The following is a 24,205-nucleotide window of genomic DNA, read 5'->3' as shown; positions in this document are numbered from 1 at the left end:
GCTTTAAGCACGCTGTTTGATTAAATAAATTATACACATAACCCGACCAGAGGGAGCCCCCCTCCCCCCTATGCTGCTGGACTTCGTAAATTCTGCCGTTCTGAAGGTTTCAGTAGTAGACTAATAGACTACCGATAGATCGACTAATAGACTAGTAATAGACTACACCAGCAGTCGGCAACCTTTTCCAGTTGGAGTGCCAATTTATCTGACCATTTCTACCAATCTGTGTGCCATTTTCATGGAACATTTTCATTTAAATTATAATTGTATCTCAAAATCATTGTCTGTGATTAATCTACATTCTATCTAAATGAAAATTATAGCAATCTAAAAGTAACTTTTATTGCCATTATGACATCATGGATGAATTCTAGATGCCAACTATGTAAAAAAAGATAGCCTACATAAAGCCAACAAATGAAAACATTGCATTCTGCAGGTAGAAAATATCCCGATTAAAAATAAATATCCTAGAAATCACATTGGCTTCACATGGCCTGTCTACTACAAACTTGAAACATTGTATCAACTATCAACTGGGTCAGGAAACTCGGATAGCAAGCTTGCAACATTGTATGAAATATTCTAGGCCCTCAGTTTCCTGCTCCAGTGAGTTCTGGACAGTAATCAGGTATTTTATGACATTTTCACTCGTTCAGAGTGGATCACATTTTTCCCTTTTATGCCGAGTGGTTATCGAAAGGGCGAGAGCTGGAAATATTTTACAAAAATACTTTGAGGAACTATTGTCATTCGCAATTGATTTTGATTAGACTTTGTTTACTTGCTGTTTGGATGTGAAGAAAAAATTACTTTGAGAAGCTCCACAACTCATTAGTGGTTCAGCGTTAAGACAATCAGAAATACTAGCAGACATCCCCAAATAGGCACATTTATAGGCCTACATTTGTGTGCCGGCCAGGTAGACTAGTCCTACTACTATATGGGTAATCAGGTAGACTAGTCCTACTTCTATATGTGTTGTCAGGTAGACTAGTCCTACTTCTATATGGGCGATCAGGTGTGTGTCCTTACTCAACATTGACAGAAGTGTTTCAAACGAAAGAATGAATAAATTGACAAAACTGACGCATCTTGCGGGGTCAGGTCTGGGTGATCTGCCAGGGGCCGTTTCATTTAGTATCCGTTTGGGTCTGCATGGGGAATGAATCTATTTCTCCATAGTATGTTGTACCGAAGTTGACCGACTGAAAGGGAGTGTAACTTTGACTATAATTACTGTTTCCTGAAGGAGGGAAACGAGGTACAACACCTGATTGGCCCCACCCTTTCCTGGGTCGGTGAAGAGCGGTATTAAATTGAAGGAATAAATCCAAGCCTCACTCTCATCACCTGTGGAAGACAGGGATTCCAGGAAGGCGTGGATTTAATAGTATGTTGTACCTAGTTTCCCTCCTTCAGGGAACAGTAGTTATAGTCATAACATGTGGATTTAATAGTATGTTGTACCTAGTTTCCCTCCTTCAGGGAACAGTAGTTATAGTCATAACATGTGGATTTAATAGTATGTTGTACCTAGTTTCCCTCCTTCAGGGAACAGTAGTTATAGTCATAACATGTGGATTTAATAGTATGTTGTACCTAGTTTCCCTCCTTCAGGGAACAGTAGTTATAGTCATAACATGTGGATTTAATAGTATGTTGTACCTAGTTTCCCTCCTTCAGGGAACAGTAGTTATTTTCATAACATGTGGATTTAATAGTATGTTGTACCTAGTTTCCCTCCTTCAGGGAACAGTAGTTATTTTCATAACATGTGGATTTAATAGTATGTTGTACCTAGTTTCCCTCCTTCAGGGAACAGTAGTTATAGTCATAACATGTGGATTTAATAGTATGTTGTACCTAGTTTCCCTCCTTCAGGGAACAGTAGTTATAGTCATAACATTACGCTTGTCATATGATGAACTTCAACTAAAATACTGGATCTTGCTGTTGGACAGTTTTTTTGTATTCAGATCTCTGAAATGCTCTCTAACTATGTCTCATTTAGTGTCTCCTTATGTTACGCTGGGAAAACAGTTTTCAATAATTTCAGAGTTTGCTAAATCCAATGGTTCTAACCGAAAGTCCCCTTAACTTTATTGACAACACCCAAATGGATACTGTCATTAACGTGGTTTTTCAATAATTACACATAATTCTTAATACTGTAGCTGTTTTGTTATAGTCACATGTTCAACTATCATCAGCTGATCCAGGAAATCATTTTCTGAATGCCAGTCACATGACAAACATCACGACATGCAACAACAACCAAAGTGCTTCTTCATTCATTACTCTGGAAAAGACAGTTATGCCGTGCTCCACGTTGGATCCAACATCCCTAACAAATTGGTGTTTATAATGTTATTGTCTGCTTGATTTACTGTAGGGTCTCGTTAGTCTGTTTGCACACAGAGATACTTAGCTCATAATGTGTAGAGAACTGTTCCTTGATGGATAGGCTATTGTACAACACACAGAGCTATTTTCCTTTATTCAGGACATTTAGAATGACAACACATTACAGAGTAGCCTAGTGGGATTATTCACAAAATTATCTGGTTATGAAATGTCATGACAAAGACATTTTAGTTTCCATGTTTCACCTGAAATATTAAATGATTTATAGTCCTAGGTCTATGTTATTGTTAGGTGAAGTTATGGGTCCTACAGTAGGTCTATGTTATTGTTAGGTGAAGTTATGGGTCCTACAGTAGGTCTATGTTATTGTTAGGTGAAGTTATGGGTCCTACAGTAGGTCTGTGTTGTTGTTAGGTTAAGTTATGGGCCAATTTGTTAAACACTTAATGTACAAACCCCCAGTTTCAGGCTGATGGCAAAGCTAGCTAAAGAGCATTTTACTGGTTGAAGTGTTTTATAAGTATAAAGCAGTTGATTTGCGGCAATAACACAAACATATTAAGCAGGACATTCAAACGATCGTTACAGTTATTATCCAAAAGTAATGTGAAATGCACTCATAAGCAACCTGTTAATGGAGGCTATTTTTGCTGTCAGCCTATGAGAACTCCCCTGAGTTTTCCCCCATGGTGGTGAATTAGTGAATAGACACAGAACTTAATGTGAGTTTCCTTGAGTAGCACTCCTGATCTTGCGCTGTAATATTCAGAATACATTGTGGAAAACTAAAATCTTTCTTCACCATTTTTGTTCCAGACAGATATACTACATCCATAACTAGTGGTTTCCTCATTACCAGATATACTACATCCATAACTAGTGGTTTCCTCATTAGCAGATATAGTACATCCATAACTAGCGGTTTCTGCAATCAAATTGTGTGTGCATCGCCCTCGTGCTGCAATTTTAGCACAGAACACAGAAAGGGGCCTTTTTTGGAGGCCAAAGGTCGTCTGGTCTGGCACACTGCTTAGGTCTTGACTGTCTTAAGACAATTGTAAAATAATTTAACAGACATCAATTGTTGTACAACTGCATGGGTACGCTCTGGGCATCACCTTTTACCTCAAATAAACAGTGGATTTCTGCTGTTGTGGGCCTTTAACCGTCTGACTTTGTTGTTCACACAGGAGAGATAAGGGACTATCGTGGATCCTCTGGGGAGCCTCAACAACAACATGATGCTGAAGAGGCAGAGAAGAGTCTCTCCACATCAGAACACCTCAAGAAACACCAGTGGAGACCCACAGGGAAGAAATCTCACCGCTGCTCTGACTGTGGGAAGAGATTCACCTCATCAGGCATTAAAATTCATCAGAGAACACACACAGGAGAGAAACCTTATATCTGTGGTCAATGTGGGAAGAGATTCACCTCATCAGTAAAACTTAAAATACATCAAAGACATCACACAAGAGAGAAACCATATGGCTGTGCTCAATGTGGAAAGAGTTTTGTTAAATCTAGCCATCTAACTGCACATCAGAGAACACACACAGGAGAGAAACAATATAGCTGTGATCAATGTGGTAAGAGTTTTACTACTTCTAGCAATCTAACTATACACCATAGAACACACACAGGAGAGAAACCATATAGCTGTGATCAATGTGGGAAGAGTTTTAGGCAATCTGGAGATCTGACAGTGCACCAGAGAAAACACACAGGAGAGAAACCTTATAGCTGTGATCAATGTGGGAAGAGTTTTGTTCGATCTGGCTATCTGACAGTGCACCAAAGAATACACACAGGAGAGAAACCTTATAGCTGTGATCAATGTGGGAAGAGTTTTGTTCGATCTGACTATCTAACTATACACCATAGAACACACACAGGAGAGAAACATAGCTGTGATCAATGTGGGAAGAGTTTTAGGCAATCTGGAGATCTGACAGTGCACCAGAGAACACACACAGGCGAGAAAGCTTATAGCTGTGGTCAATGTGGGAAGAGTTTTTCTTCTTCTGGCTATCTAACTATACACCATAGAACACACACAGGAGAGAAACCTTATAGCTGTGATCAATGTGGGAAGAGTTTTTCTTCTTCTGGCTATCTAACTATACACCATAGAACACACACAGGAGAGAAACCATATAGCTGTGATCAATGTGGGAAGAGTTTTACTACTTCTGGCTATCTAACTATACACCATAGAACACACACAGGAGAGAATCCGCGCTGTAATCAATGTGGGAAGAGTTTTTCTACTTCTAGCTATCTAAATATACACCAGAGAACACACACAGGAGAGAAACCTCTTAGCTGTGACCAGAGATAATCTGATAAAAGATCTCTGATCAAATATCAGAAAATTTATATATGAAGGAGTTGTTTCATGATATCAATGAATTAATGTCACAATGTAGAATGTTTTAACATTGTAGTAGGAGTAGTTTAATGTCTCAATGTAGAATGTTTTAATATATAGTATATTAATATACTCTGCAGTCAGTCAGTCAGAATGTCACAATGTAGAACCCTAAACATTTGCCCCCTTATCAATTGGTTTCAACATGATATGGATATTAGGCTCATTGGGGGAAATCCAGGCTCTGAATTGGAAGAGTACTATTTATGTGATTTAACACAAAGTGACTACAAAAAAAGAGTTGTCCTCTAACCAGTGATGTACACATTATTCCCAGAATCAACTGATTTCAACATAATATCGATGAGTTATGACAAATAAGTGTTGTGTTCCTTTGTTTAGCGACCCCTAAATTTAAATGCATCACTCCAATATGTAGCAGACTGTCTTCAGCAGGTTGTCCTCTAACCAGTGAGCTAAAATATATCTCCCATTTCCATGTTTTTTTGTTGTTAGTTTCAATAGCACGTACAACCGGATTTCCCCCCTAATCGATATCAGTGATTTATTGCTACTTGTCAAAACAACAGTGTTTTTGGTGCTTGTGCAGTTTATAAGGAGCTTGTTTTAAAAAAAGACAATTATTGTGGCAGATGTTTGTGTATTTACCACATGTTAGGTTTTCAATTTATCCCAAACTGTTTCTGCATATTGGTTATTGATTTGGACACGTTAAAACTGTGTTTTGACATTGGGCTATCCCACCTAGCAAAATGTAATTGAAAAGCCGTTGAAAATAATACTATGCAATCAAATATTTCATATAACATTTAGTAATGAAAATTATTCATGCAACCAACTGATAATTTTTTGGTACAATTATATTGACATTGTTGCCCTGTTTTTAGAAAATCAAGGGTCATTTTGACATGTGCCAAACCAAATGTACTAGAGCATGACATTGGGGACTGGGCCCCGATCCAACAACATGCCTATCTAGTGAACCCTGAAAAGAGAGAGAAGCTCTGCAGTGAGGTGGAAAGTTACTACAGATATTGCAGGAGTTTCCTCTTGAAATCAGACATGTCCGTGGTGAGAACAACCTGGTTGCTGATTGTCTCAAGGGGGCAGTCAAAATGTTTTGTGTTTTGCATTTAGCCAGTGTATTGCCATGGATCACAGTTTATTTTTACTGCACATTTTTCCGTATTGGAGATGAGTTTTGTTTGGGCTCGTTCCAAGGGGACCAGAGTTCTTGAAGTGAGTGAGTTTTAGGAACACGAGAGTTCTAGAAGCTATAGAAAGAAAAATCTTTGTGGGAATAATAAAAAATAAATATTGTTTTTAATTGTTGTTTGCCAGTAGACAGACACCATGTTTATATTGGTGACGGTGAAGCATTGTAGTTGATTATAATGTGAAATGGAAGTTGTTTTCTGTTGTTGGTGAGCATTCTCTTAAGGTGTTAGTTAGTCTTTGGTTTTTCCATTTATGTTTTGAGGTTGGACTTCAGCAAGTATAGCTCGTCAGCACGTATAGCTCGTTAGCACGTAGGTCGCACTGATTGGTGTCACCTCGTTAGTCAGTATGTGTTACACCTGTGCTGGATTGTCCATCTCGTTAGTGGGAAGGTGTTTCACCTGAGCTGGTCCAGGTTCTATTTAAGAGTGTCTGGTCCAGTGCTCCAGTTGTCTTGATAGATGTAGAGAGTTAACACCTTTAGTTGCTCCACTTTTTTGGTTTGCTTCCTGTCTTTAAGTTTATTGTGGGTTTTTCTTTTGTTTGCCTCTTCTTGGGCAGATTTAGTGGGTCTCATGGTGGGTGTCTTTTATGTCCCAGTTATTGTTACTAGTCAACTTTCAGTGGACACTGAGAGCAAAACTGCAACATTATGTTATAATACTTTTATTGCATCAAATGGTTGTTTTATGCAACAGAATAGAGGGTTCTTAGAACTATTGTGTCTGTGTGTTCTACTGAGGATGGGCCTCTGGGAGAAAACACTGACAGGAGATTTACAATGTCTTTTGGGTGATAAAACCTAAAGAGACCACATTCCAGAGCATGAGTTAATGTTTCTGTTCTAGATGGTACCAGGGAGAGATGACCCCAGGGCCAGACCCTGGTCTCTACACAAAGAGTACTGTTTTTACAGCAGATACTGTCTGCTGAGAATTATAGGTATCTTTCATACAAATCTTAACCTTGTGCCCCGTTCTATACATCTGTTGTTCGTTATGTAGGTTGAAAGGGGTGTATCTTGGCTATAAAAGACCTTTGTACTTTTGTCCTGTGGGTCGACCAGCCATCATTATCGTAGAGCACTCAATTGATTCACTTTATATGTGTACGTTGTATTGACCTGCTCCCTTATTAATAAGTGAATAAAGATTTAGTTTAAGAATAACTCTGACTTGTGTGGTAAGTTTCTCTCCTCATTTGATATTAAAGAAGTTAACCACCACATTTGGCGATGGGGATGTGAATCTTCACTTGGTGACCGCTCCTGATGACCTGGCTCCTGACGACCTGGGTAAATGACCTGGCTCCTGTTGACCTGGCTCCTGACGACCTGGGTAAATGACCTGGCTCCTGATGACCTGGCTCCTGACGACCTGGGTAAATGACCTGGCTGGCTCCTAAAGACCTTGGTAAATGACCTGGCTCCTGATGACCTGGGTAAATTACCTGGCTCCTGAAGACCTGGGTAAATGACCTGGCTCCTGACGACCTGGGTAAATGCCCTCAAACCTAGTTTTAAAAAAAAGAGGTGAGCGAAACATGCAAAGTGTAGTTTATATACAAGTCTAGTAAGCTCTGAGTGTGTATTCCTGTGTGAGCGGGGCACCTTGGAGGTGTAGACAGGGCCGAGTCAGTGGAGGATGATCTGAGAGTCAGTCGACTCTCACACTCTCTCACTCTAGATTAATTTCTGAGAACATCTGAAAAGATCATTTGTACACATTTGTATGCTAATAGATTTCAGTCTGTATTGACTGCTATGTGGGTTAAATGTACACTTCAAATGCAGCTGTCCTACAACATATCTGTACCTTCTTCTTGATAACAATTGCATTGTGTCCATGTTCTGTCCTATAAGAGTTTCAAAGGAAGAGAAAATGTGTCAAGCAATTAAATATATATATTAAATAAATATAGAAAGATAAATGGCATTGACATACAATGTAATGTAAAATAGAAGAACATATTGGAGAAAGCACTAGCCAATACAGTACTGCCATACAGTAACAGTACTGCCATACAGGCCTAATATCCCATTTCAAGATATCTTTGTACACAAATTGTTCAATATTTTCTCATGCTGACTTGAAAGATTATACGCAACATTTTGCTGCGTGGCAATACTGTGTTTGGAGTCTAAAGGGCATTTATACAAAAGAGGTAGTCTAGACACTGTATTAATACCATTTTGCATTTGAATCCCATCTACAGCTACCATCTAAGATATTAATTTCCCTCCACAAGGGGGCGTACATGTAACGTTTTCAAACTGGGATAGTATTGTACATGTAACGTTTCCACAATGGGATAGTATTGTACAGGTAACGTTTCCAAAATGGGATAGTATTGTACATGTAACGTTTCCAAAATGGGATAGTATTGTCCATGTAACGTTTCCAAAATGGGATAGTATTGTCCATGTAACGTTTCCAAAATGGGATAGTTTTGTACATGTAACGTTTCCAAAATGGGATAGTATTGTCCATGTAACGTTTCCAAAATGGGATAGTATTGTCCATGTAACGTTTCCAAAATGGGATAGTATTGTCCATGTAACGTTTCCAAAATGGGATAGTGGTGTGGTGTTGGAGGGCCAGTAGGAGGCACTCTTTCCTCTGGTCTAATAAAATATCCCAATGCCCCAGGGCAGTGATTGGGGACACAGCCCTGTGTAGGGTGCCGTCTTTCGGATGGGACGTTAAACGGGTGTCCTGACTCTCTGAGGTCATTAAAAGATCCCATGGCACTTATCGTAAGAGTAGGGGTGTTAACCCCGGTGTCCTGGCTAAATTCCCAATCTGGCCCTCAAACCATCATGGTCACCTAATAATCCCCAGTTTACAATTGGCTCATTCATCCCCCTCCTCTCCCCTGTAACTATTCCCCAGGTCGTTGCTGCAAATGAGAACGTGTTCTCAGTCAACTTACCTGGTAAAATAACGGTAAAAATAAATAAAAATAAAATAAACACTGGGCCAGACACTCTTAAATAGAACCTGGACCAGCTCAGGTGAAACACCTTCCCACTAACGAGATGGACAAGCCAGCACAGGTGTAACACATACTGACTAACGAGGTGATACCAATCAGTACGTGCTGACGAGCTACACTTGCTGACGTGTTAAAATCCAACCTCAAAACATAAATGCAAAAACCAAAGCCTGTAAAACCTTCCCCTTTAAGACAACAAATATATCCTATATTTTTGTTGGACAAGTTTGCTCACCACCAACAGAAAACAACTTCCATTTCACATTATTATCAACTACAATGCTTCACCTTCTACAATATAAACATGGTGTCTACTGGCTGACAATTAAAAACACGTATTTCTGAAATAATAATAAACAATCATATTATTTTTTTCTCATTTTTCTTTCTATAGAATCCTAAAACTCACTATCTTCTAGAACTCTCATCTTCCTAAAACTCACTAGCTTCTAGAACTCTCGTCCCCTCAAATCAAATTGTATTAGTCATGTCTGATTTCAAGAGCAAACTCCTGCAATATCTTGATAGGCATGTTGTTGGATCGAGTCTGTTGATTGGTCAGTCATTGGGTTCATTTGTTGAAATCAAATCAAGCTTTATTTATACAGCACATTTCAGACATGGATGCAACACAATGGCTTCACAGGAAAAAACAAATAAAAAAATGAAATAAACAGAAATATTTAGTACACAACAAACAGAAGACTAACAACTGAAAGACTAATGAGCACCCTAAGGAAATGCCATTGACTAAAATATTAATTGGATGCAATATCCATCCCAAAATTCATTTTTTTTTTTTAGGAGGGGCTCTGAAAGTCACTATAGAGGTGTCCAATGACAATTGACTAGTAACAACAACTGGGACCGAAAAAAGACACCCACCATGAGACCCACTAAATCTGCCCAAGAAGAGGTAAACAAAAGAACTGGTGTTACACATACTGACTAACGAGGTGACACCAATCAGTGTGTCCTACGTGCTAACGAGCTATACGTGCAAATATCCAGCCTCAAAACATAAATGGAAAAACGAAAGCCTGGAACACCTTTCCCCTTAAGACAACAAATATATCCTATGTTTTTGTTGGACAAGTTTGCCCACCACCAACTGAAAACAACTTCCATTTCACATAATCAACTACAATGCTTCACCTTCTACAATATAAACATAGTGTCTACTGGCTGTCAACAATTAAAAACAAGAAAAAAACACGTATTTCTAAATAATAATATACAATCGTATTATTTTTTCTTCTTTTTCATTCTATAGAATCCTAAAACTCAATAGCTTCTAGAACTCTCGTCTTCCTAAAACTCACCAGCTTCTAGAACTCTCGTCTTCCTAAAACTCACTAGCTTCTAGAACTCTCGTCCCCTTGGAACGAGCCCAAACAAAACTCATCTCCAATACGGAAAAACGTGCAGTCAAAATAAATTGTGATCCATGGCAACGCACTGGCTAAACGCAAAACACAAATCTTTTTGACTGCCCATTCTTGAGACAATCAGCAACCAAGTTGTCCTTACCGCGGACGTGTCTGATTTCAAGAGAAAACTCCTGCAATATCCGTAGTAACTTTCCACCTCACTGCAGAGCTTCTCCCTCTTTTCAGGGTTCACTAGATAGGCATGTTGTTGGATCGGGGCCCAGTCTCCAATGTCATGCTCTAGTACATTTGGGTTGGCACATCTGAGAATGAACCCTGCTATTCTAAAAGAAGGGCAACAATGTCAATATATTTATACCCGAAAATTGTCAGTTGATTGCATAAATAATTATGATTACTAAAAGTTACATGAATTGTAAACATGAATTACCAAAACCAAATGTACACCCCTTTGATAATATGTATTGTCAATAATTCACTTAATGGTAAGGCATGGTATAATAAAAAATACATATTTTTTGTTGTTGTTGATTGCATAGTCTTATTTTCAACATCTTTTCAATTACATTGTGCTAGGTGGGATAGCCTCAATGTCAAAACAAAGTTTTAACGTGTCCAAATCAATGACCAATACGCAGAAACAGTTTGGGATAAATTGAAAACCTAAACATAACATGTGCTATTTACACAAACATCTGCCACAATAATCATATTTCTTGTATTTTTTTAAACAAGCTCCTTATAAACTGCACAAGCACCAGAAACGCTGTTTCGACAAGTAACAATAAATCACTGATATCGATTAGAGGGAAAATCAGGTTGTACGTGATGTTGGAATGCATTTAAATGTAGGGGTCACTAAACAAAGGAACACAACACTAATTTGTCATAACTCATCGATATCATGCTAAAATCATTTGTGCGACAGGAGGGAGATGAGGTTGCATGTCCTGTTAAAACTAGCAGCTCAAAAACCACACTGAATCTGGGAATAATGTGTACTTACTAAATCACATAAATAGTACTCTTTCAATTCAGAGCCTGGATTTTCCCCCTGAGGCTAATATCCATATCATGTTGAAATCAATAGAACAGGGGACACACATTTAGGGTTCTACATCGTGACATCATTAAAATACTCCTACTACAATGTTAAAACATTCTACATTGAGACATTAATTCATTGATATCATGAAACAACCGCTTCATGTATTTTCTGATGTTTAGTCAGAGATCTTTTATCAGATTACCTCTGGTCACAGATAAGAGATTTCTCTCCTGTGTGTGTTCTCTGGTGTTGTTTGACTGAGTAAAACTCTTCCCACATTGATCACAGCTATAAGATTTCTATTATGTGTGTTTTCTCTGGTGTACATTCAGCTGCCCAGATGTAACAAAACTCTTCACACATTGATTACAGCTATACGGTTTCTCTCCTGTGTGTATTCTCTGGTGTATATTCAGATAGCTAGATGTAACAAAACTCTTCCCACATTGATTACAGCTATACGATTTCTCTCCTGTGTATGTTCTCTGGTGCCATGTCAGTTCAATAGATTGACAAAAACTCTTCCCACATTGACCACAGCTATAAGGTTTCTCTCCTGTGTGTGTTCTCTGGTGTAAACTCAGAGAGCCAGATCTAGTAATACTCTTCCCACATTGACCACAGCTATACGGTTTCTCTCCTGTGTGTGTTCTCTGGTGTGTAGTCAGAGAGCCAGATGTAGTAAAACTCTTCCCACATTGATCACAGCTATAAGGTTTCTCTCCTGTGTGTGTTCTCTGGTGTGTAGTCAGATTGCTAGATGCAGTAAAACTCTTCCCACATTGATCACAGCTATAAGGTTTCTCTCCTGTGTGTGTTCTCTGGTGTGTAGTCAGATTGCTAGATGCAGTAAAACTCATCCCACATTGAACACAGCTATAAGGTTTCTCTCCTGTGTGTATTCTCTGGTGTACTGTCAGAGAGTCAAATGTAGTAAAACTCTTCCCACATTGAGCACAGCTATAAGGTTTCTCTCCTGTGTGGGTCCTTTGATGAATTTTAATGCCTGCTGATGAGGTGAATCTCTTCCCACAGTCAGAGCAGCAGTGAGTTCTCTTCCCTGTGGATCTCCGCTGGTGTTTATTGAGGTGTTCTGATCTGGAGAGACTCTTCTCTGCCTCTTCAGCATCATGAGGTTGTTGAGGCTCCCCAGAGGATCCACGATAGTCCCGTTTCTCTCCTGTGTGAACAACAAAGTCAGACAGATGATTGAAGGCCCACAACAGCGGTAATCCACTGTAAAAGGTGATGCCAACAGCATAGCCATGATGTTGTACAACAATTGATGTCTGTAATGAATGTTAAAATTATTTGACAATTGTCTTAAAATGAGCAAGAATAGTCATAGATTGTTTGGCTTTCACATTAGTAGTAACATCAATGATTGTAGACTAGAAATAAGTTATTCATGTTGTTGAAACTCTAAGCAGTGCGCCAGACGACTTTTGGTCTCCAATATAGGCCCCTTTCTGTGTTTAATAAAATTGCGGCACGAGGGCAAAGCACATACAATTTGATTGTAGAAACTCCTCCTTGCTAATGAGGAAACCGATAGTTATGGATGTAGTATATCTGCTAATGAGGAAACCACTAGTTATGGATGTAGTATATCTGCTAATGAGGAAACCACTAGTTATGGATGTAGTATATCTGGTAATGAGGAAACCACTAGTTATGGACGTAGTATATCTGCCAGGAGCAAAAATGGTGAGCAAAGATTTTAGTTTTTCACAATGTATTCTGAATGTGAATGGGGGAAAACTCAGGGGAGTAACCTCCATGTCCAGGTTGCTTATGAGTGCATTTCACACTACTTTGGATTATAATTGTAATGCTCGTTTGAATGTCCTGCTTAATATAATGTTTGTGTCATCATCGCAAATCAACCGCTCTGTATTTAAAAAACACTTCAACCAGTAAAATGCACTTTGGCTTTTCCATCAGCCTGACAATGAGGGTTTGTACACTGTTTGCCAAATTGGCCCATAACTTCACCTAACAACAAATATACCTGTAATGAACGAAGAAGCACTTTGGTTGTTGTTGCATGACATATAGTGTACCCTAGGACCCATAACTTCAGCTAACAACATAGACCTATTGTAGGACCCATAACTTCACCTAACAACAACATAGACCTACTGTAGGACCCATAACTTCACCTAACATAGACCCACTGTAGGACCCATAACTTCACCTAACAATAACATAGACCTACTGTAGGACCCATAACTTCACCTAACAATAACATAGACCTACTGTAGGACCCATAACTTCACCTAACAACAACATAGACCTAGGACTATAAATCATTTAATATTTCAAGTGAAACATGGAAACTAAAATGGCTTTGTCATAACATTTCATAACCAGATAATTTTGTAATAATCCCACTAGGCTACTCTGTAATGTGTTTTCATTCTAAATGTCCTGAATAAAGGAAAATAGCTCTGTGTGTTGTACAATAGCCTATCCATCAAGGAACAGTTCTCTACACATTATGAGCTAAGTATCTCTGTGTCCAAACAGACTAACGAGACCCGACAGTAAATCAAGCAGACAATAACACAATATAAACATCAATTTGTTAGGGATGTTGGATCCAACGTGGAGCACGGCATAACTGTCTTTACCAGAGTAATGAATGAAGAAGCACTTTGGTTGTTGTTGCATGTCGTTATGTTTGTAATTTTTTATATATTTTTATTTTTAACTTTATTTAACTAAGTTAGTTAAGAACAAATTATTTTTTTCAATGACGGCCTAGGAACAGTGGGTTAACTGCCTTGTTCAGGGGCAGAACGACAGATTTTTACGATCTTGCAACCTTTCGGTTACTAGTCCAACGATCTAACCACTAGGCTACCTGCTGCCCCGATTTGAATGGCATTCAAAAAATGATTTCCTGGATCAGCTGATGATAGTTGAACATGTAACTGTAACCAAACAGCTACAGTATTAAGAATTATGTGTAATTATTGAAGAACCGCGTTAATGACAGTATCGATTTGGGTGTTGTCAATAAAGTTAAGGTGACTCTCGGTTAGAACCATTGGATTTAGCAAACTCTGAAATGATTTAGGATTTCTGTGCCCATGAAAACTGTTTCCCCAGCATAATATAAGGAAACTAAATGTTACGTAGTTAAGAGTGCATTTCAGAGATCTGAATACAAAAAACTGTAGGAACAGGAAAATAACCTAAACCACAAGGCCAAATCTACACTGGAGGAGCTTACCAAGATGACATTGAATGTTCCTGAGTGGCCTAGTTACCGTTTGGACTTAAATCGTCTTTAAAATCTATGGAAAGACTTGAAAATGGCTTTCTAGCAATGATCAACAACCAACTTGACAGAACAGGAAGGATTTTAAAAAGAATAATGAATATTCACATGAAGATCAGTCTCCTATTGGATGACATCACGACTTCCCATCAAGCCAACTCCTTGAAGGCCTTACTATGACATCACTCACTCCTTCTAGTTTGTAGTTGTCTAAAAAAACACTATTTTGCTCAAAACATTTATTTGTTTCCCTTTAGTGTGTTATACTTTACTGTATTTATATATCACTTTTCAACAGGAAAAGTTTAAAAATAATCAAGGGAGAACGTCAAGAAAAAAATCACAGTACAAAAACATATGCAAGTATAGAATGCCCTTTCAAAAATCACACATTACTTCAACAACTGCAGAGTTTGTGCCCCTGTTTTATAAGATAGTATTCACTGTATTTACTGGTGTTAATCAGATCAATGCCCCTGTTTTATAAGATAGTACTCACTGTATTTACTGGTGTTATCAGATCAATGTCCCTGTTTTATAAGATAGTACTCACTGTATTTACTGGTGTTAATCAGATCAATGTCCCTGTTTTATAAGATAGTATTCACTGTATTTACTGGTGTTAATCAGATCAATGCCCCTGTTTTATAAGATAGTACTCACTGTATTTACTGGTGTTAATCAGATCAATGCCCCTGTTTTATAAGATAGTACTCACTGTATTTACTGGTGTTAATCAGATCAATGTCCCTGTTTTATAAGATAGTACTCACTGTATTTACTGGTGTTAATCAGGTCAATGTCCCTGTTTTATAAGATAGTACTCACTGTATTTACTGGTGTTAATCAGATCAATGTCCCTGTTTTATAAGATAGTACTCACTGTATTTACTGGTGTTAATCAGATCAATGTCCCTGTTTTATAAGATAGTACTCACTGTATTTACTGGTGTTAATCAGATCAATGTCCCTGTTTTATTAGATAGTACTCACTGTATTTACTGGTGTTATCAGATCAATGTCCCTGTTTTATTAGATAGTACTCACTGTATTTACTGGTGTTAATCAGATCAATGTCCCTGTTTTATAAGATAGTACTCACTGTATTTACTGGTGTTAATCAGATCAATGCCCCCGTTTTATAAGATAGTACTCACTGTATTTACTGGTGTTAATCAGGTCAATGTCCCTGTTTTATAAGATAGTACTCACTGTATTTACTGGTGTTAATCAGATCAATGCCCCCGTTTTATAAGATAGTACTCACTGTATTTACTGGTGTTAATCAGATCAATGTCCCTGTTTTATAAGATAGTACTCACTGTATTTACTGGTGTTAATCAGGTCAATGTCCCTGTTTTATAAGATAGTACTCACTGTATTTACTGGTGTTAATCAGGTCAATGTCCCTGTTTTATAAGATAGTACTCACTGTATTTACTGGTGTTAATCAGATCAATGTCCCTGTTTTATAAGATAGTACTCACTGTATTTACTGGTGTTAATCAGATCAATGTCCCTGTTTTATAAGATAGTACTCACTGTATTTACTGGTGTTAATCAGATCAATGTCCCTGTTTTATAAGATAGTACTCACTGTATATACTGGTGTTAATCAGATCAACGTCCCTGTTTTATAAGATAGTACTCACTGTATTTACTGGTGTTATCAGATCAATGTCCCTGTTTTATAAGATAGTACTCACTGTATTTACTGGTGTTAATCAGATCAATGTCCCTGTTTTATAAGATAGTACTCACTGTATTTACTGGTGTTAATCAGATCAATGTCCCTGTTTTATAAGATAGTACTCACTGTATTTACTGGTGTTAATCAGATCAATGTCCCTGTTTTATAAGATAGTACTCACTGTATTTACTGGTGTTAATCAGATCTCCAGTCTTCTCTTCTTCGTCCTCCTCTAATGTGACAGTAATCTCCCCCTCTTCATCCTCCACTCCAAAAACTTCATCTTCCTCCTTTTCTTTCACAGAAAAATCATCCTCCTCTTTCACTCCATAAACTCTGAACGCGTCTTTCTCTTCTTCTTTCACTGTAACACCCTCTACTTCTTGTTTTACTGTGACATCCTCTTCTTCCTTCTCCTCTTTCACGACAATGTTCAGCCCCAGAGCTTCTTTCTCCGTCCAGCAGACTTCCTCTTCTTTAGCAGGAGGGGAGAAGCTTACTGACCTCATGTTCGGGGATGTTAGCTAGCTAGCTATCATTAGCGACTAGGCTAGTGCTAATTTAACCAGCCAGCTACTATAGCTGACTAATACAAAATAACGTAATATTCAATTAAATAGGTTAACAAGTAGATACGACATAAGTGTGTCTAAAACACAATAGCTAATATACACCGAAAGCGTCTAAATAGCTTGAATCTTTCGGCTATGTTGGCTAGCAAGCTACCGAGGTGGTTGACGAGCTGTTTATGAAGAACCGTCCACTAGATTATACGTCACGCTGGCAGCATCGCCTGAAAGACGCACATCGCCGTCTGCTGACTGGAGGGGAAACGCAGTTGAGGATCATATTTTATTTTCAGACAAAGATTATTGTAAATGGATTTAATTAAATAATACTATTATATTGAGACATACAAAGACAGGAATGTGTTGATTGATTAGTGCGAATAAAAAATGTTTACCACAGCATATTTAAGGCAGTTTCATTAAGTTATACTACATCTAAATTAGCAGCTAGCTACTGTAGGTCTATACTGCTCCTACATGGTGTAACAATACATCATGTAGATGTATATAATGAACAGACTAGGTCTATACTGCTCCTACATGGTGTAACAATACATCATGTAGATGTATATAATGAACAGACTAGGTCTATACTGCTCCTACTTGGTGTAACAATACATCATGTAGATGTATATAATGAACAGACTAGGTCTATACTGCTCCTACATGGTGTAACAATACATCATGTAGATGTATATAATGAACGGACTAGGTCTATACTGCTCCTACATGGTGTAACAATACATCATGTAGATGTATATAATGAACAGACTAGGTCTATACTACTCCAACATGGTGTAACAGTACATCATGTAGATGTATATAATGAACAGACTAGGTCTATACTGCTCCTACATGGTGTAACAATACATCATGTAGATGTATATAATGAACAGACTAGGTCTATACTGCTCCTACATGGTGTAACAATACATCATGTAGATGTATATAATGAACAGACTAGGTCTATACTGCTCCTACATGGTGTAACAATACATCATGTAGATGTATATAATGAACAGACTAGGTCTATACTGCTCCTACATGGTGTAACAATACATCATGTAGATGTATATAATGAACAGACTAGGTCCATACTGCTCCTACGTGGTGTAACAATACATCATGTAGATGTATATAATGAACAGACTAGGTCCATACTGCTCCTACATGGTGTAACAATACATCATGTAGATGTATATAATGAACAGACTAGGTCTATACTGCTCCTACGTGGTGTAACAATACATAATGTAGATGTATATAATGAACAGACTAGGTCTATACTGCTCCTACGTGGTGTAACAATACATCATGTAGATGTATATAATGAACAGACTAGGTCCATACTGCTCCTACATGGTGTAACAATACATCATCACGTGGGACTTTAAGGCAATGCTGTTGTTACACTGGTGAGTAAAATTGTTTTACTCCACTGCTTCCTACACTTTAAGTAAAGTGAAGGCGACTATTTGAGCCTCAGCCTTGATTTAAAATTTTATTTCCATAAAATTAATAACTTTCATTGTCTTCAATGAAAATGACCTTTCAAAAATGGAATGCAACATTGTATGGAACATTACTGTCAAGTGACTTGATGTCTACGGTGCCAAAGAGATTGATAGGTGGGAGTGTTGGGAGTGTCCAGTGTGTTGATTTAACGATAATAATGTCAAAATCCACTTTTAACAACCATCAGAACTGGTTAAAAAAAGGTTGCATCCCAACGTGGCAATAAACACTCGGCAAAGTGACCGTGTCACAATGAACTCAAACATTTTACCATTGGAACGCTTGATGTAATTAAATCAAACGTTTTACCATTGGAACACTTGATGTAATTAAATCAAACGGTTTACCATTGGAACACTTGATGTAATTAAATCAAACGTTTTACCATTGGAACACTTGATGTAATTAAATCAAACGTTTTACCATTGGAACACTTGATGTAATTAAATCAAACGTTTTACCATTGGGACGCTTGATGTAATTAAATCAAACGTTTTACCATTGGAACACTTGATGTAATTAAATCAAACGTTTTACCATTGGAACACTTGATGTAATTAAATCAAACGTTTTACCATTGGAACACTTGATTCACATTCTCCATGGTTGTCTCCAGCATGCTAAAGCGTTCACAGCTGGCGATCCCTCTTCGTGATTGGTTGTTCCACACCATTTGCAACAACGTCACTGAGCACCATCACTGTCTTTCCTTCGTGGATCTCCTGCATGTTTACAAATCTGGCATTACTCATCTCATATGTATATACTGTATGCTATCCTATTCTACTGTATCTTAGTCTATGTATTACTCATCTCATATGTATATACTGTATTCTATTCATTAACAAATACTAAGAGGGACCAAGAGTCTGTTGATTGGTCAGTCATTGGGTTCATTTGTTGAAGTCAAATCAAGCTTTATTTATGCAGCACATTTCAGACATGGATGCAACACAATGGCTTCACAGGAAAAAACAATGAAAATAAACAGAAATATTGAGGATAAAAAAACGAAGAACAACTGAAAGACTAATGAGCATTGCAAAGGAAATGCCATTGATTCAAATATTAACAATATGATGCTACATCCAACCCAAAACATAACTTGTTTTTTTAGGAGGGGCTCTGAAAGACACTACGGGGGCATCGATTGAAAATTGACTGGTAACAACGGGGACCTAAAAGACACCCACTATGACACCCACTAAATCTGCCCAAGAAGAGGCAAACAAAAGAAAAACCCACAACAAACTTTAAGACAGGAAGCAAACCAAAAAGGTAGCGCAACTAAAGGTGTTGACTCTCCACATCTATCAAGACAACTGGACCACTGGGCCAGACACTCTTAAATAGAACCTGGACAAGCTCAGGTGAAACACCTTCCCACAAACGAGATGGACAAGCCAGCACAGGTGTAACACATACTGACTAACGAGGTGACACCAATCAGTGCGTCCTACGTGCTAACGAGCTATACGTGCTAAAGTCCAACCTCAAAACATAAATGGAAAAACCAAAGACTAACTAACACCTTAAAAGAATGTGCACCACCAACAGAAAACAACTTCCATTTCACAATATAATCAACTACAATTCTTCACCAATATAAACATGGTGTCTACTGGCTATCAACAATTAAAAACAAGAAAAAGTGTATTTTTCCCCCACTAGCTTCTAGGACTCTCCTCCCCTTGGAACGATAACACTGACAAGAGATTTACAATGTCTTTTGGGTGATAAAACCTGAAGAGACCGCATTCCAGAGCATGAGTTAATGTTTCTGTTCTATATGGTACCAGGGAGAGATGACCCCAGGGCCAGACCCTGGTCTCTACACAAAGTGTACTGTTTTTACAACAGATACTGTCTGCTGTAAAAGATACATCAGATACATCCTACGTCCCCTTGAAAACAACTTCCATTTCACATTATAATCAACTACAATGCTTCACCTTCACCTATAAAAACATGAAAAATAACGTGTATTTTTCTCTTCCTAAAACTCACTAGCTTCTAGGAACTCTCGCCCCCTTGGAACGAGCCCAAACATAACTTATCTCTAATACGGAAATTCAAAATAATTTGTGATCCATGGAACGCACTGGCTAAACACAAAACACAAATCTTTTTGACTGCCCAACCTTGAGACAATCAGAAACCAAGTTGTCCTCACAATGGACACAAGCACCAAAAACCCTGTTGTTTTGACAAGTAGCAATAAATCACTGATATCGATTAGGGGGGAAATCAGGTTGTACTTGCTGTTGAAACTAACATCTAAAAAAACACATGGAAATGGGAGATATCTTTCACCTCACTGGTTAGAGGACAACCTGCAGAAGACAGTCAGCTACATTTTGGAGTGATGCATTTAAATTTAGGGGTCGCTAAACAAAGGAATGCAACACTTATTTGTCATCACTCAACGATATCATGTTGAAATCAATTGTGCCGAGAGGAGGGAGATGAGGTTGCACGTCCTGTTAAAACTAACAGCTCAAAAACAACACGGAATCTGGGAATAATGTGAACATCCCTTGTTAGAGGACAATTTGTAGAAAACAGATCGCTACATTTTGAGGTGTTGCATTTTGATTCAAGTGGGTCACCAACATGGTAAGTGTAACACAGCTCTTTTTGTGTCACTTTTTTGTTAAATCACATGAATAGTACTCTTTCAAGAGCCTGGATTTTTCCTAAGGCTGAAATCAATTGAATGGGGCAAACGTTTAGGGTTCTACATTGTGAAATTCCTAAAAATACTCCTTCTACATTGTTAAAAACGTTCTACAATGTGACATTAACTCATTGATATCATGAAACAACTCCTTCATGTATGTATTTTCTGATGTTTGATCAGAGATCTTTTATCAGAGTATCTCTTGTCACACTGATCACAGCTATACGATTTCTCTCCTGTGTGTTCTCTCTGGTGTAGAGTCAGATTGCCAGATGTAGTAAAACTCTTCCCACATTGAACACAGCTGTAAGGTTTCTCTCCTGTGTGTATTCTCTGGTGCACTGTCAGCTCTCCAGATCGACCAAAACTCTTCCCACATTGATCACAGCTGTAAGGTTTCTCTCCTGTGTGTGTTCTCTGGTGTATAGTCAGATTGCTAGATGTAGTAAAACTCTTCCCACATTGATCACAGCTGTAAGATTTCTCTCCTGTGTGTGTTCTCTGGTGTAATACCAGATGGCCAGATTGACCAAAACTCTTCCCACATTGATCACAGCTATAAGGTTTCTCTCCTGTGTGTGTTCTCTGGTGTTGAGTCAGAGTTCTATATGCAGCAAAACTCTTCCCACATTGATCACAGCTATAAGGTTTCTCTCCTGTGTGTGTTCTCTGGTGTTGAGTCAGCTCTCCAGATTGACCAAAACACTTCCCACATTGACCACAGCTGTAAGGTTTCTCTCCTGTGTGTATTCTCTGGTGTTGAGTCAGCTCTCCAGATTGACCAAAACACTTCCCACATTGACCACAGCTGTAAGGTTTCTCTCCTGTGTGTATTCTCTGGTGTTGAGTCAGAGAGCCAGATGTAGAACATCTCTTCCCACATTGATCACAGCTGTAAGGTTTCTCTCCTGTGTGTGTTCTCTGGTGCAGAGTCAGAGTTCTAGATGCAGCAAAACTCTTCCCACATTGACCACAGCTATAAGGTTTCTCTCCTGTGTGTATTCTCTGGTGTTGAGTCAGCTCTCCAGATTGACTAAAACTCTTCCCACATTGACCACAGCTAAAAGGTTTCTCTCCTGTGTGTATTCTCTGGTGCACTGTCAGCTCTCCAGATTGACCAAAACTCTTCCCACATTGAACACAGCTAAAAGATTTATCTCCTGTGTGTGTTCTCTGATGAATTTTAATGCCTGATGAGGTGAATCTCTTCCCACAGTCAAAGCAGCAGTGAGTTCTCTTCCCTGTGGATCTCTGCAGGTGTTCTGATCTGGAGAGACTCTTCTCTGCCTCTTCAGCATCATGAGGTTGTTGAGGATCCCCAGAGGATCCACGATAGTGAAGTATCTCTCCTGTGTGAACAACAAAGTCAGACAGATGATTAAAGGCCCACAACAGCGGAAATCCATTGTAAAAGGTGATGCCAAAAGCGTAAAAATAAAGGAGAGCCGCACACTCGGAGCTCAGATGCAAAAATGTAATTACCAACGTTTCGACAGCCAAGCTGTCTTCATCTGGGTATAATCGAAGTGTAGCCATGATGTGGTACAACAATTGACATCTGTAATGAATGTTAAAGTTATTTGACAATTGTCTTAAAATGAGCAACAATAATCATATTTTAATAAAATTGCGGCACGAGGGCAAAGCACATACAATTTGATTGTAGAAACTCCTCCCTGCTAATGAGGAAATCGATAGTTATGGATGTAGTATATCTGTTAATGAGGAAACCGCTAGTTATGTATGTAGTATATCTGGTAATGAGGAAACCACTAGTTATGGATGTAGTATATCTGGTAATGAGGAAACCACTAGTTATGGATGTAGTATATCTGGTAATGAGGAAACCACTAGTTATGGATGTAGTATAACTGGTAATGAGGAAACCACTAGTTATGGGTGTAGTATATCTGCTAATGAGGAAACCACTAGTTATGGATGTAGTATATCTGCTAATGAGGAAACCACTAGTTATGGATGTAGTATATCTGGTAATGAGGAAACCACTAGTTATGGATGTAGTATATCTGGTAATGAGGAAACCACTAGTTATGGATGTAGTATATCTGTTAATGAGGAAACCACTAGTTATGGATGTAGTATATCTGGTAATGAGGAAACCGCTAGTTATGGATGTAGTATATCTGGTAATGAGGAAACCACTAGTTATGGATGTAGTATATCTGGTAATGAGGAAACCACTAGTTATGGATGTAGTATATCTGGTAATGAGGAAACCACTAGTCATGGATGTAGTATATCTGGTAATGAGGAAACCACTAGTTATGGATGTAGTATATCTGGTAATGAGGAAACCACTAGTTATGTATGTAGTATATCTGGTAATGAGGAAACCACTAGTTATGGATGTAGTATATCTGGTAATGAGGAAACCACTAGTTATGGATGTAGTATATCTGGTAATGAGGAAACCACTAGTTATGGATATAGTATAACTGGTAATGAGGAAACCACTAGTTATGGGTGTAGTATATCTGCTAATGAGGAAACCACTAGTTATGGATGTAGTATATCTGCTAATGAGGAAACCACTAGTTATGGATGTAGTATATCTGGTAATGAGGAAACCACTAGTTATGGATGTAGTATATCTGGTAATGAGGAAACCACTAGTTATGGATGTAGTATATCTGGTAATGAGGAAACCACTAGTTATGGATGTAGTATATCTGGTAATGAGGAAACCACTAGTTATGGATGTAGTATATCTGGTAATGAGGAAACCACTAGTTATGGATGTAGTATATCTGGTAATGAGGAAACCACTAGTTATGGATGTAGTATATCTGGTAATGAGGAAACCGCTAGTTATGTATGTAGTATATCTGGTAATGAGGAAACCACTAGTTATGGATGTAGTATATCTGGTAATGAGGAAACCACTAGTTATGGATGTAGTATATCTGGTAATGAGGAAACCACTAGTTATGGATATAGTATAACTGGTAATGAGGAAACCACTAGTTATGGGTGTAGTATATCTGCTAATGAGGAAACCACTAGTTATGGATGTAGTATATCTGCTAATGAG

The 24,205-nt window shown here is 38.3% G+C and overlaps 3 protein-coding genes across 3 annotated transcripts in view; 1 reads left to right on the top strand and 2 right to left on the bottom strand.

Moving 5' to 3' along the window:
- The first annotated feature begins 1,012 nt into the window (after positions 1–1,012).
- Positions 1,013–7,142, top strand: LOC139542225 (zinc finger protein ZFP2-like). Its single transcript, XM_071347405.1, has 3 exons — positions 1,013–1,024; positions 1,256–1,314; positions 3,562–7,142. The coding sequence occupies exons 1-3, from the start codon at positions 1,013–1,015 to the stop codon at positions 4,709–4,711; spliced, it is 1,221 nt and encodes a 406-aa protein (XP_071203506.1). The 3' UTR covers positions 4,712–7,142.
- Positions 7,143–8,959: 1,817 nt separating this feature from the next.
- The window catches only part of LOC139549080 (zinc finger protein 180-like), a 93,732-nt gene continuing 78,486 nt past the window's right edge, over positions 8,960–24,205 (bottom strand). Inside the window, exon 2 of the mRNA XM_071359199.1 lies at positions 8,960–12,593. Within this exon, the coding sequence (XP_071215300.1) occupies positions 11,716–12,593 (878 nt within the window). The 3' untranslated portion in view covers positions 8,960–11,715. The remainder of the gene's footprint in view (positions 12,594–24,205) is intronic.
- Positions 19,366–22,530, bottom strand: LOC139552385 (zinc finger protein 271-like; the record flags this gene model as incomplete). The annotated part of the gene is made up of 1 exon (XM_071364102.1): positions 19,366–22,530. A coding segment is annotated over one exon (1,227 nt), but the record flags the coding sequence as incomplete, so codon positions are not given.

This window comes from Salvelinus alpinus, chromosome 2, assembly GCF_045679555.1.
Source record: "Salvelinus alpinus chromosome 2, SLU_Salpinus.1, whole genome shotgun sequence".
NCBI lineage: Eukaryota > Metazoa > Chordata > Actinopteri > Salmoniformes > Salmonidae > Salvelinus > Salvelinus alpinus.
Note: the sequence above shows the minus strand (reverse complement) of the source record. Positions and strands in the feature narration are given on the sequence as shown.

Bases quoted from the DNA above. Each gene is read 5' to 3' on its own strand.
- LOC139542225 (XM_071347405.1), top strand. The intron at 1,315-3,561 runs GTATTAAATTGA...TGTTCACACAGG, and splicing joins TCCTGGGTCGGTGAAGAGCG to AGAGATAAGGGACTATCGTG.